Consider the following 15,389-nt stretch of genomic DNA (forward strand, 5'->3'; position numbering starts at 1 on the left):
ACATGAACAAACGAAGAGGGGCGGACACAAAATGGATTGACAAATCTCTTAATGTTTGGTACCTGCCAAGTAGGTCAAAAGCTAAAATAACTGCTGGCAATAGCAGAGTTAACACATAAGCTGTCAAAAAATGTTCAGGAACCCATTCGAACTAGATCATCATTTGGGGAAAGTAGGCAAAAAAATGGGGAATGGTGATACCGCACTGAGGCAAAAAAAAATATATATGGATGAATGTTTATTAGGAATAATTCCTACAATGGTATTTTGGACAATTTATGCCCTATGACGGTGCACCCTAGGAGCAAGCCATTTGTACCAAGAAGAAGAGAAAAAAGTACTCCTATGTGTAGGGGCACACCTCTAAGCAATAAATCAATTAAATAAAACATAACTTTTAATTAGTATATATTAAAATACAAAATGACATAGGATACAGATAAAATAGGGATGCAATCAGGAAGCTGGCTGACATTATACCGACAGCCGGCTTCCCGACTGTCATATCCCGACGAGGGTGAAATGCCCGACGCCGCTCGTTTGACCTACACCGGGATACCGGCGTCCCGATCGAAGGGATGCCTGGCGCCGCGAGCGGACAGCCGTGGGGGCAGAGGTGTTGGGGGAAGGGTTAGGTGTAGGGCTCCCAGAGGGGGACTTAGGGTTAGGCACCCCCCCAGGAGGTTACGGTTAGGCTAGGGGGAGGGAGGGTTAGGGTTAGGCACCCCCCCAGGGGACTTCGGCTTAGGCAGCGGGGAAGGTGGGGGTTAGGTTTAGGCACTTAGAGGGGAGATTAGGGTTAGGCACTTGGGGGAGGAGGTTAGGGTTAGGCACCCCTAAGGGAGGGTTAGGGTTAGTTAGGTTAGTTAATACTTACCTAGGGACGATCGGGATTTCCAGCGCTGTCGGGCTGCGGCGATGTATTCCAGCGTCGGGCTGCCACTGCTGGGATTCCAACCGCCGGCCGCATGTATTTCATACCGATTCCCATAAAATTTATATTGTATATATCCTCATGGGAATATTTTATGCATACAACTACAGAAATCCACAATATACACATATATGAGCCTGAAAGGTTTTGCATATATTCTCAAGTTTGAAAAAATAAATATCATGTATAAATAATACCAATGTATATCAAATTATAAAGTGAAAAACACAGGACAAACAGTTGTGAAGTCAATGAATGTATGTGCAAACAGTGCTGGTTAGTGATGATATCTGCCAAGTGAAAAAATTAATAAATAACAGTAAAAAAAAACCTCAATTTAAAATAGCACAGAGACCATACAAATATATCCCTCTAATCCTTAAATTAATTGAGGCATCCCTCAAATTTATGGGAATATAATTGTCAAATCAAAAAACAGATATTTTCATCAAATTTGAAGAAAATGTACTTATGTAGAGAAGTAAATGCAGTATTTGTGCATTTAGATGCAATGGGATCTACTTTCTCCAATCATGCCAAGCATCAGACTGGAGACAAGAGTCCTGGTGCAGAGGCACAGTGAAGAAACAGTTTCTGCTGCCAGCACTGGCTCAGAGCTTTACCCTGTTGCTAAGCAGCGCAGGGTCTCAGCACTTGCCGCTGCTGATGAGAGAACAGCTGAAAGGAAATAAGATACCGGTGAGGTAACAGCATAAGATTCCCAGTTGCATAACACAAATTACCTGCCAGGGTAAACCACTCTCTGAGCAGTAGAACCTATGACAATGTAGCTTTCAAATGTCTGGTGTATTGAATGGACAAATGAAGGGGGGTGGATACAAAATGGATTGACAAATATCTCTTAATGTATGGTACCTGCCAAGTATGTAAAAACCTAAAATAACTGCTGCCACCGGTGGCGTTAACACATAAGCTGTCAAAAAAACATGTTGCAGAACCCATTTGAACACAGTAGTAATAATTTAGGATGACAAAAAACATAATTCTTCTAAAAGTTTGTTGTGGGTGACATTTTACTTCCTGGGACACTCAGCAATGAAGTGCCATCCATTCATGGGAATACCTGCCAAATGTTATGGAGTCGGGGACCAGTCCCTTCAAATTGGGACAAGTGGGAGGTAAAAGGACATCTAAACTACAATAGAAATGTATTTGCAATATTCACGATGAGATGAGAAATTTTAGTACCACATCTGTACTGAAAATACTATAGACAGGTTAGCTGTGCAGGGAAAATATATTTCTATTGCACAACGATCTCTCTTCTTCAGCATAGTACATCAAGGTGCAGTGTAGCTGAAGGACGCAATGCAAAATCTAAGATGGGGTCCCTTGGACAAGTAAATATTTTATATACATAACACAATTACTGTACCTCCAGAGCTAAGAAATCTCTTGCCACTGCGTACAACAGGGTACTTATCCGCTAGTCTTTTGTCAGGCCATATTAACCCATCTGCTGCAAATACAACCTTGTGGTTTGTTTGCTGAAACTCTTTGAGCACTTCGTCTGGGCCACCAGCAAAGAGGACATCATAGCTGGAACAGAAAACAGGTTTACAGTCACAAAGGGATTGCAGACATTCAATTCATTAACTGAACACATTTTAGTCCAAAGTTTAATGTTGCACAAAGTGCGCACGTTTTAGTGCTCTTAAATATATATATATATATATTTATTTTTTTTATATATTTTCCTATATCCTTGTTCACTCTTTTAGAACGTTTTATTTAATTTTCTCTTCAAGCTGCCATTAATGATTTGCAGTTTGCCAAGTGTAAAGAATAGTTTTGGGACAACCCTTTTCTATGCATGCTGGTTCATAAGCACAAACCCCTGCCACCCTCTGCCATCTTCATGACCAATTGACTGGCTTTGAATCATAGATAAGGCAAATATTTCTTAATAAGCACCTTATACCAGATATACCATCTTGCAGTGACAGCCAAACACTGTACTCCACAGATACATATTATATTGCAAAAGGAAGACTGCGCTATACTCTAAAGGTGCATATATCCACTACACGAGAGTGGAACAACTGTACAATTACAATATTGTAATCGTGCAATCCTTCATCATCCTGTGCAGTGGATAATGTGCCCACACTGAATGATATGTTGTTCAGTGTTGGCACCCTCCCTCATCCCCGAACATGCACAACCTGCCGATATCGACAAGTTGGCCTGCATGTTCAGGCGATGACAAATGCCGACCATCGCTGGTTGTTTCTCGACATTTTAGTGCACGATTAATGAGCATTTTGAACGCTTACGATGCCGTAATTGTTCACTGGCTCGTTTTTCTAGTCTAGTGGATACGTGCCTTAAGACATAGTGAAAAATGATATCAAATTAATCAGTTTCATGTTACAGGGTACAAATTGTGCTGTATATAACAAAGAGCAAAACAAACAATACAAGAAGCAAAACACTTAAACACGGAAACATGTCAATGTGGGAGTACAGCTTGAAACAGCTGTCCAGGGCTGTACTCAAAGTGAGAGAGAAATCAAAAAGAATTGCAGCCCTGTTATATCCACTTAATGAAATGTTAATTTTGCAGTCAGACACTATGGGGGAAAGCAGGGCCGGCTCCAGGGGTCAGAGCACCCTGTGCTGGCCCAACATATGGCGCCCACTCATCGCGACCAAATTTGGGGGGCGTGGCCTAATTACCATAGGCCACATCCCCTATGTGACGTTATTTGGAGGTGTGCACGCATGGCGGTGGGGGTCCCCAACCTCCCAATTAGACCACCCGCGGGCCACTTCGGCCCGCGGATGGAGCAGCGGGACAATACTGTCCCGCTAAAATCGGGATGCTGGGAAGGGTGCCGCCCTCTAGGGGTGGCGCCCTTGTGCGACCGCACTGGTCGAACACCCCTAGAGCCGGCCCTGAGGGAAAGACAGAAGCCTGTAAAAATGACTTTATGCAATTTGTGGTGGATTACATTACTTTGTTCTCTCCCCCACCTGCACAGTGCAGTGAATCACAGCATTGTACAGCAGTGGTTGGGCTAGGATGGGGTGATCTGTTACACCAAACCCCTTGCATCTTTCACCTGGGATTTTCTGGAAGGGGCACATAAAATGTTGGCAAGTAGACTGTCATATATTCACCCCAGAGAAAGTACAAAAAAACATTACGGCATATTAAGTCTACAGCTAAATGCTACATTCTAAAAGGAGGGTCTTGTGAATAATGAATGTAAACATCTTGTATATCTTAAAACGGAGGCATATATTGTTACAGTATTTCTGAGAAGGAATAAGGTAGACTGCTTTTTATTATCTTCACTCTAGTAAAAAAGTGCATACATAGAACCTACCAATCCCAGTAACCCATACCCATTCCCAGTAAGAAATGGGTGCGGAGTCCTGGTTTTATCTTGGACATTTCATGCTCTAGGTAGCAGGGTGTCATTTCTAGTTACCATCACATCAAGAGATTCCTAAACATTAAATTATTTTTTTTTTATGTCCAAAGTGGTACAAAACTCATCTGTCGGGAGTTCTCCTTTAAGCTGTCTACATAAGCCATTATAAAAAACATTAAAAGTAGTAATTCATCATTGCTCTAAAGTCTATGCTAGACATTGTGATTGCAATAATTTATTGTAATTATCTATGCCATAAATTCATATTATGCTTTCTTGATCATTTTTTTTTTATGTTCTGTCAATTGTCTACTTTTCTATGTTCTATTATTGAAATTATTATTTTTCTAAATTATATTACTGTTCTATTGCAATTTTAAGTGATTATGCTTTGTTCAGCCTTTATTTCTTCATTTATTGCTGTTAATCTCTGTTACAGTATCTTTTTGGTAGTCTGAAGCAGTGGTTCTTAAAGTCAGTCCTCAGGACTACACACAGTTCAGGTTTTGTAGGTCACACATTTTAAAAGATCTATAGGGGAAGCTAACTAAATCCCTTGTGATTATGTGAGGAGCAGTGGTGTAACTACTGCCCCCGCAGCGGCTTGGAGGCGCTGGGGGCAGTGGTTACACCACTGCAACTGTGAGCGCTGGCCTCTGAAGTGATCGGAGGCTAAGGAAGCCTCCGATCACTTCAGAGGCCAGCGTTCCCAGTAATGCATTGCGCGGGTGACGTCATGACGTCACCTGCGCAGAGAGGAACCTGAGCGGCCGTGTCTGCAGCGCGGGAGTTGGGAGAGACAGCCGGATGACAGCTGCAGCCTGCACGGAGTCAGGTAAGAAGAGGGGGAACATCTACAGGGCGCACTAATTGAAGGGGCACAACTTCAGGGGCAGCGGGCACTACTTTAAGGGGCACAACTACCGAGGCACTTCTTGAAGGGGCACTATTCTAAGGGGCATAACTACAAGGGGCAATACTTTAAGGGACACACCTACACAGGGCACAACTACAGGGACACTACTTGAAGGGGAACAATTACAGGGGCACTACTTGAAGGAGCAGAATTACAAGGGGCACTACTTGAAGGAGCAGAATTACAAGGGGCACTACTTGAAGGAGCAGAATTACAAGGGGCACTACTTGAAGGAGCAGAATTACAAGGGGCACAGCTACAAGGGGCACTGCCTATGGGCACAACTACAGGGGGCCCTGGATAATGGGTACTACTACAGGGGGTATTGCATAAGGGGCACTATTACAGGGGGCATTGCATAAGGGGCACAACTACAGGGGGCACTATATAAGGGGCACTAATTTAATAGGTTATAAACTATGTTCCCAATAATCTGGTTCTACATGGACATAAAAGCTGTGCAAGCTGTCTTGAGCTGAGGTGACAGTCTGGCAGGAGCGGAGAGGAGGGTTGATGAAGTAGATCTGTCAGGGTGGGATGTAATGGGCATTACTGTGTGCACAATGTGCTATTAGGGGCATTACTGTGTGGCATTATGTGTTATAAGGGGAATAATGTATAAGGGGCATTACTGTGTGGCATAACGTGAAATAGAGGCATTACGGCATGGCATAATTTGTTATAAGGGCATCACTGTGTGGCATGTGTACAGTGCATTGCTGTGTAGCATAATGTGTGGCATAATGTGTTGCAAGGGGTATTATGGTGTGGCATAATGTGTTATTGGGGCATTCCGGTGGGCATAATGTGTTATAAATGGTATTACTTAGTGTGTCATAATGTGTAAGGCAAATAACTGTATCGTGAACATGAAACCGCACATCTTAAACGTCGTCTTTGGGTGTGTTTGTTTTTTGGGTGGGAGGCGCCTTGAACTTTTTTGGCATGGGGGAGCAAAATTTATAGTTACGCCACTGATGAGGAGACCTGGAAAACATGCACTGTTTTTTGGTCCTGAGGACAGAGTTTGAGAACCTGAGGTCTAAAGGTTTAAAGGTTTCTACAAACCTTTCTATATAGATAAAAATACTGTTTGGTTTTGGCAACAAACATTGGGGGTGATTCAATTCAGCATGATGTGAATAGCGCAAGTTTCCCCAGAGGTATTCAACTGACTGCGCTGCACCCTGCACTTAGGCCCGTATTCAATTAGTTTCGCACCTGCGATGCTTTTTCGCATGCCGCACTTTTCACCCACTTTGCGTGTTTTAGCAGCGGAAACTTATCGGGCTGCCCCCACTATTTGCCGTATTCAATTCCAACGGACACGAAAATGCGTCCCGGCAAAACTCAAACAGGCAAAAAGTGCTTTCAGAAATGAGGAAATCAGCCTGACACCCCTCTAAAAGATGCACCAACATTGGGGATCAGTGTAGATGTCCCCAATTAGCCCCCCTGGAACTATTTGGGGTGCTTAAGTGCTTTCAATTGCCTCTTTATAGCGTCTTTGCACAAGTGGTGAAGAATAGCATAAAGCAGTTTTTTTGGTGAAAATAAGTAGCCCTGTCATATTTGGGGTACTTGAAAATGGGTGCAAGCATGATTTAAAATTGCTAAATTGGAGTTGTAAGTGACACCAAAAAACACAATTTCAGCAAGCACCTGCATTTAAAAAAAAAAAAAAAAAAAAGAAGCTCCCCCATACTTGCAGACCCAGCAAAAGTCTATTTCGCTACTTTTTATGTACGCCCCAACCTTGTATTTTTTCACCCCCATTTTCAAAGTAATTTTTTGGGGTGATCCTCACTTTGTTTTAGGGATTTTTTGACGCAGTTATTCTTTGGGGGACTGTCACAAGTATGCAGAGTGGTTTCCGCACCTTTGCAACCCAAAACCGCAATTCGGCACTTTTTTCCGCCTGCTATTCATAGGCGAAACTTTTCTGCCTATTACACTGCATTGACTTTCCGTGTATGTGAAAAGTCTATGCAATGGAATACGGCGATACTTTTCTGCCTGGTGAAATGACGTCATCCGCAATACTTTTTTGCGGATTCAGACTTTTCGCCGGCAATTGAATACGGGCCTTAGTTGGGAGATGTCGGTTGCAGTGCCTTAAGCCAGGGGTTTAGTCACGTTGACCGGCATTCTGACTTAAGTGCTGGCCACGATTTTGTTAACACAAGCACTAAGCCGGAAACCAGCATCGTGGCCCTAGTTTAGTCGGATTTCTGTTCTCACCACAAAGGGTGCGAGCAGTAAACCTCTAGTCGGGAGTTTATAGCTCGGTCAATTGAATTGCTCTGGGAACTCCTTCCTGGAGCTATACAATATCGCACTAAATTAAATCAACCCCATTGGGAGGTTTATACCGATTGAGTGTAAACGGTTAGTGGTGCTGGGGCAAAGGTTTCCTGAATTGATCTCTGGTGGACTAAAGTCCTGTTCAATGGAACTATGGGCACAAGCCAAAAGCAAGATCTCACAGGAAATTGGGCATGGCCTCATTTCCATTACTCTTAAAGGCGTACCCAGCACTCTCCAAGTAGGTGGGCTACCCCCCAGACTCATCCCCTGCACTGTTTAGATGATAGGCATATGCGGCGGCATCTATTCAGTATTTACTCGCTTCTCTGCTGTGCTCCCCCAACCTCCCTCCCACCAATGGGACACTGTATTTCACAAGAGGGACAGCGCTCAAAAAGCGTGACTGTCCAACTGATATCGGAACAGTTGGGAGGTATGCATTCATTACCCCTAAGGCCTGTACAGATTCAGGTGTAGATACTGATATTTAAAGTGTGAGACAGCAAGAAGAGAGTTGTTGCATGGACATCACTTGTACACAACCTCAACCAAAGGGTGTATACCAAAGGTATATTATATTAGCATGCATCATCTGTATGTGATCAGACACCTTTAGGGGAGGTAGTCAGCATCCGTCGGTCTAAATACCGACGGCATAACCCAGACAGCGTTGGTATCATGGCTCCAGTATCCCGACCGCTGGCATCCCGAAGGAAAGTATCTGGGGTTAGGCACTAGGGGGAGGGTTAGGCACTAAGGGGGGGGAAAGGGTTAGATTTAGGGTGCGGGGAGGGAGGGTTAGGGGGAGCGGTAAGGCTTAGCGTTAGCATACTTACCTGATGGTCTCGGGATCCTGACTGCCGGAATGCTGCTGTTGGTATTCTGACCAGCAGCATGCCGACCGACGGGACCCCATACCCAATCCATCTTTCGAATGCACAGCTCACTGCAGTTAAATTATTTCAACTTATAGACTGTCTGTTCTTCACTGTCAGCCACATGGAAATGTATCTAAAGAGAAAGAGGATCTAGTCTCACCTTTCAGTCAGCAAATAATAAAGAAAATATAATGAGTTCTCTCACTGTAAAGGAATGCTGTTCCAGCCTTCAGCTGCTTGTCATTACAAGACATGAGCACAGAGCATTGTTCTTCGATCCACAGACACGTGGGCTGTAAGGTTTTTACCACTAATAGATTTACAATAAGTCTGCTTCTCCATAACGGTGCTGACTATCTATAACTCATTGCAAAACTATTCCTCCAAAAACAGACACAGGAAAAATAAGGAATGCTCAACCGGCCTGCATTACATCAGGGCCGAAACTAGGATATCTGTCACCCGGTGCAAGGCAGCAATTTTGCGCCCCCCCTCCCTTCCCGTACCTGGATTTTGTCCTTGCTCCTCCATAAGGTAGTGCATTACTCAGACTTCCCTGGTTCCATGCTCGTTGCCATGGGGTTCCATGCTAGTTTCCAGGGGGGTTTATGCTCGTTGCCAGGGGGGTTTGAAGGGAGAAGATGCAGCTCTCAGCATCCTCTCCCTGCAGCGCCAGCGTTCCCGGCACTTACGGGAACGCTGTGTGCATTGTGCTCTGCTAACAGACACTAGAGGTCCAGTAGGACCTCTAGCATCTGTCTCTTCCTTGGCGGCGGCCATTTTTTGATGGCCGTTTTCAGCAGAGTCCATGCGGACGGCTAGTCCGCATGGAATCTGCTGAAAACGGCCATCCAAAAATGGCCGCCGCCAAGGAAGAGACAGACGCTAGAGGTCCAGTAAGGACCTCTAGCATTAGTCTCCTCTTCGGCGGCGGCCATTTTCAGATGGCAGAGTCTGCATTTTCACCCCCCTGCAATTCCCTCCCGGTGCACGTGCACCTCTAGCCCCCCCCTAGTTGCGGCCCTGATTACATTGTGGCTTTACCCATTTTTATATTAGAAACATAAATGCATTTGTGCCTACATTTGCTACCTCTACTCAGCCAGTTGCATCACTGTGCCACCCCCCCCGCTCCACAACAGCATGAGTCACATCACCACGCAGAAGGGGTGAGATAAGGATAGCCAACCAAGAGAAGTGTGATCCAAGAGTGTTGTCTGCTCTGCTCGGAGAGTAGGCAAGTGTGGGTGAGTTGTATAGTGTCCCAGCAGCAGGATCCTGCTCCAGATGGCTATACTCGTACATGCATGGCTTGATGGCCCAGCATGTGCATTAGCCAAACTGGGTGTGATCCTGACAATAAGTGATAGCCTGTCACAGCAAAAAGTAAATCGTAAAGTGATAGCTGAGGCTAACAGGTATTCGATAAATGACACCCAAAAATAATTTCTTGTATTATAATCATAGTTGCCGACATTCAGCTCCCTCCTTCCGGGAGGGAGCTGAATGCCTGCATTGTGTGGGGGGCGTGGCCGGGCTATGATGCAGTTTTGGGGGCGGGGCCGGGGGCGTGACCGCATGATCGCGGAAAAAAGACATTGTGAAGCAGGGGGCGGAGCCACGATGACGCGATTCAGCGCGAATCGCGTCATCGGGCCCCCCGCCACCGGGGGTTTTTACTATTAGTCTGGGGGGGTAGGCGGCAGCTGGGAGGCTTGCCTGCCTTTCCGGGGGGTCGGGAGCGGCACCCGATATTCGGGAGGCTCCCGACCAAATCGGGAGGGTAGGCAAGCCTGATTATAATATTCCTATATTATAATGTCTTAATATACAGCGATTAGAAATTATCTATAACAAGAACTTTTACAAAGTTGACGGACTGCTCCCTGTGTGCGCCTAAATGGGATTTTGGGTGCACAAAGCAAGCAATTTTACGCTACTAAACCCTATTTGGGCGCGACATACACAGTATGCATGGGTGCCCAAATCGCACCACAATCTCCAATCACTTTAGACAGGAGATTGGGGGGAATTCAATTGTGTTATCACACCCTATGTGTCTACGAGAGTGTTACTAAATGATGATTTTCAGGAAATGTAGTGCGATATATATATATATATATATATATATATATATGTTTTAAATGAACTGTTAATTTCTAACTTAAACATTTATTTGAAGTTTTCAAGGATGGCATCACTGTTTATAAACCACTCTTATTACCTTATTATGATATACCTTATTATGATACTAGTTTCAACATCATCTCCTCTAGGGGATAACCATTTCTTTTGTTTAGTGTTTATGTAAATGTATTACATTTGGAGAAACTGGCTGGGGTCCAGGGCCCAGGTATCGCTAGCCTCGGCTTCTATAGGTGACACTGGAACCCTTCCTGGTAGCACACGGGTCAGCCGATTTAAATGTATTGCTGCAGACAGTGAGCATTAGCCAACCGCCATTACGGTGTCAGTTCCTTCTCTAACTGAATAGTGCAGGGTGACAGATATGGTCACAGCCAGGGGAGTGGCCTGATTTGCTCCTCCTCTCTGATGGTCCAGATGACTCTCTGCCCCTCCTGCACACCCCCTCTTTCTTTCTGCTCCTACATCTTTCAGAACACGTGGGCAGGGGCGTAGAGGGGACAGCCAGGCCTATGGGGCATGACCTGATTGCGGGAGGCGTGACCATGCCGCCTTTGATAAAAAAAAAAAGAAAAGAAAAAGATTTTTGCCGCGTTGTGTAGCGTGCTGCGTGCTGGGGAGGGGGGGGGGGTTCTGTGAGCCCCTCAGCATGGGGGGGGCACGATCAGCCCCCACAGGCATATGAGACTGCTGTGGTTGCTCCTCAGCAGTCACGAGCAGTCTCCCACTGCAGCCCAGCACACAGCAGCGTGTGCTGGGCTGCTGTGATTTAAGAGGGAGCGGGAAGCGGCGACTGGAGTCCCCCAAAGGTGATCTGTGTCAAAAAAATAAAAAAAACCCTCAAGGACACCCCAAAAATGTACTGAAAAAGGGGGCAAAAAAAAAATGTTGGGGTACAAACGTAAAAACTAGCGAACTTGACTCTAGGAGGGTCCCCAAGTATGCCCCAAATGTTTTTTGATTGCAGGAGAATTTTTCACGATTTTTTCAACTTCACTTTTTCAAATTTAAATATGCTGGCCCCCATTTTCAAGTACCTCAAATTTCCTGGGAAAACTTATTTTCTGGAAAAAATACTCCTAAATACTTTTCTGCATCAGGTATAGAAAAACGCTATTTAGCAGCTATTGAGCCCATTTAATAATAATTTTATTTACATAGCACTTTTCTCCTAAAGGACTCAAAGTGCTTTACATTTACAGTACAAAAACACCAAATACCTTCAGCAAGCCAAATCGGGGGATACCATAGTGAACCCCCATGTCAGAGCATCATTTGGGGGGTGTCGGGCTCATTTCCCCAAAAATGACAGTACTTTCCACTTGTTACAGTATCACCGGGTGCCGTTTACGCGTACTTTGAAATTGAATATGGGGTAAAGCGTGCACAATACTTTAAAGCCTACAAAACAGGCGAAGTCGGCGTCAACTCCGGGCCGCGTTAACTTAACGCTGCACGGCTCAAATTGAATACGGCTCTATGTGTGTCTATGTTGTCGGTTACACAGATTGCAAGCTCCACTAGGGAGTGGCTGATGCAAATTACTAAATACCCTCTATAAAAAAAGTGTCACAATAGGTTTGTGCTACATTTATAACAATAAATAAATATGGGAGTTTTAAATGTAATATGGGATTGTGCTAGCCATTAATATACTGCAGCGGCATTAATTCAATGTATGATCACTTAATTAAATGTTACTGGTTGGGTGCAGCCCGCACTTCCCTTGTGACGCACCTCTGCCAAAGGGGTTGACTGTTGACGGGAAAAAAGTTTTCTATTCCAAAAACATTGTAAAGCTACAAAGTCACAACTGAGAGACTAGACCTGTTTGACCCTTGAATGGGTCAAATTTTATCTGTTAAGCTGCATACACACACACACAGAACGATTTTGTTACCAACGATTTTATGAACGGTTATGTATCAATTTTTTTTTAAAGTGTAATGAACGATTTTTTTAAACTACTGTAATCAGTGGGTTAAATAGTTAATTTCTACATAGGCATATAAGTTACAAACACATATACCCCTTGCTAGGCCTCTTGAGGTTTGAAATGAGATTGTCTTATTACAGTTGCTGTTTTTCCATAGAATGGTCAAATTACCTTTTGGGGTCAAATAAGCCATAATTTGAGGGGCCTACTCTACTTGTCATTTCTACTACCAGAAGTATAATGAGCCATTCATAGCCTATATGTTCTTATCAGTTAGCTACATTCCATTGGAATGACCATTTGTAAGATGTGTAGAGATGCTAAGCATTATGGGTAATTAACAGTGATGTCCAGACTCTATACAAAGGAGCCTTGAAATAGAGTTCATCTCCAGACATTAGGATACGTCATTAATGTATGTCTTTGTCTGGTAGTATATCTTAGTGCTTACAGAGCATGTGCAATAGAGATAAGTTTGGTCAATGCTATGCTGGACCAATGAGTGCTTGATACCTAGCACTGTATGTAACTGATATGGGCTTAATATGCGGCAAGCCAACACCCCAGACTAGTGTATATAAACCAGAGGTACACAAAGAACCCAATAGCTCATGGTAGATCTGAGACTGCAGTAGGATGCTGCCAATGTACATTGATTATCTGGGCGTTGTGAAACGATGGGCTCCCCAGAGAGAAGATAAGATGAAGTACATCTTATGCTGAAGATGATGATTTACCGGTGTCATCTGAATACATAGACAAAAGTTGAGTATACTCTATACTTTGTATGTTGTTTGTTAATTGTTTGTTTGTTACTTGTAAATAAAGTGTGTTCATTTGTACTCACTCATATTGGTCACGTGTGTACTATTTAATTTCGATCAGAACGAAACCCACCGTTATGCAACTACAAACGATTTTTGCATATTCCCTTAATGAAAATCGATCAATTGGTCAGTCTGACTGAACTACAAACGTGAACGATAATAGTTCATCGTTTTAACTCAAAGGGAATGATTTTTTTCAAAGATTGAACGATATAGTTATTGATAATCGTCCAAAAAATCGTTGTGTGTGTATGCACCTTTAAGTGTAACTTAGAAATCCTGCTGCCAAGGATAAATAGAACTGTGGAGGAGGTTTACAGCTGCCACTTGTAATACTAAAACACAGCGTTGGGTAACTGCAAAGTATTACAGTCATTATTTGTCAAACCTCAGAAGTTATTGTTGCTGTAAAGATCAGGGTTATTACAAGGGTAATGAAAGTAAAGTTAAACACCAATCTCTTCTTTTTCAACAAAAAAATAGCGCTCTAGTTTTCTAATGAAAAATGGATTCTGGCATTCAACAACAGCGCAGTTTGATAAATAGGGAAAAACAAAATTAATCAGCACATGGAAATACAAATGTTATTTTCCAGATCATCTCACAGTCCAAGATATATGTTTACATTTCTTCTAATCCAGACAAGCATCAGCTGCATTTAGTTTACAAAAAACTTGTGAGAGCAAGAGAAAATAAATCTGTTTAGAGAATTTTCAATGGCAATTTAATTATTGAGACAAGAAACAACTATGTAACAATGTGTATAGCTACAAATTAAGTACAGGTTGAGTCTCCCATATCCAAAATGCTTGGGACCAGAGGCATTTTGGATAACAGAATATTCCGTATTTTGGAATAATTGCATATCATAATGAAATTTCTTGGGAATGGGACACCAATATGCACACATAATGCATTTATGTGTTATATACACACAGCCTGCAGGTAAGTTTATACTATATTTTCAATAATTTTGTGGCTCAAGCAAAGTTTGTGTACAGAAATTAAATTCATTTTTGTTTCATATACACCTTATACACACAGCCTGAAGGTAATTTTATACAATATTTTTAATAATTTGTGCCTTAGACAAAGTTTGTGTACATTGAACCATCAAAAATCAAAGGTTTCATTATCTCAGTCATGCCAAAATTATTCCGTATTTTGGAGTATTCCGAATTTCGGAATATGGGAGACTCAACCTGTATTACAAACTGAAAAAGCCCATAGACGACTTTTCTATGGAATATATAATGTACAGGATTTTTCTGATTCAGATCTTAAGTTTAACAAAAGGAATTGCAGGTTCAACATGGATAACTAGGTGTACAAATACTATATGTATGATTAAGCTTACAGTAGACTATACTTAAACCTTCCATGCCCTTTTTAAAAGCCACTACATACTATTACTACATACTACATACTATTATGGGTAAGTTTTTAGCATGTTGGATGTTCTGAGACTAACAAAAAATGAAGCCTAGGAGGCATGTATACAGTACTACAGACTGTATCTTAGCTCCAATAATAATCTTTTTTATTGTCGAGTGAGACCGCAGTAAACAATTATTTATCAGTGCTACGTATAAAAATGTTAAGACAGGGACACAGGCTTAGATAAAAACTTTGCTAGGAAAAAAATAAATAAATACAATATTGTAGCCTATAGGATACAGAGGCTAACGTTACGCATCTGGGGGAAAGCTCTGAAAAGCTTTTAAAATCTTGATACATTCTGCAATATTGCAGCACCCATAGATTAATATGCGGACTACTGTGGCGATCAAAAAGATGCCGACCGGTCAGAATCCCAACAGATTTCCTTTACCCTAACCTTTCCCCTGACCCTAACCCACCCCTCCGGCAGCCTAAAACCTAACCCTCTTGTCCCTTAGCCTAACCCTAACCCTTCCGTTCCACAGTCTAATACTAAAGGTGGGTACACACTATACAGATATATCTGAAGACAGAGTGATCTGCAGATGATGGTCATTCATACACATTGAACGGCCATCATCGGTGTCTGGTTGCGGGTCCCAGGG

General features: G+C 43.0%; 1 protein-coding gene across 2 annotated transcripts in view; it reads right to left on the minus strand.

The window, feature by feature from the left end:
- PLOD2 (procollagen-lysine,2-oxoglutarate 5-dioxygenase 2) overlaps nt 1-15,389 on the minus strand; it is a 137,129-nt gene that overhangs the window by 66,595 nt on the left and 55,145 nt on the right. For both annotated transcript variants that reach the window (XM_088472037.1, XM_088472036.1), the window contains exon 4: nt 2,331-2,494. In XM_088472037.1, coding sequence (XP_088328163.1) covers nt 2,331-2,494 — 164 coding nt within the window. The remainder of the gene's footprint in view (nt 1-2,330; nt 2,495-15,389) is intronic.

The sequence above is a fragment of the Taudactylus pleione genome, unplaced genomic scaffold (genome assembly GCF_031769625.1).
Source record: "Taudactylus pleione unplaced genomic scaffold, aTauple2 ptg000120l, whole genome shotgun sequence".
Classification (NCBI taxonomy): domain Eukaryota; kingdom Metazoa; phylum Chordata; class Amphibia; order Anura; family Myobatrachidae; genus Taudactylus; species Taudactylus pleione.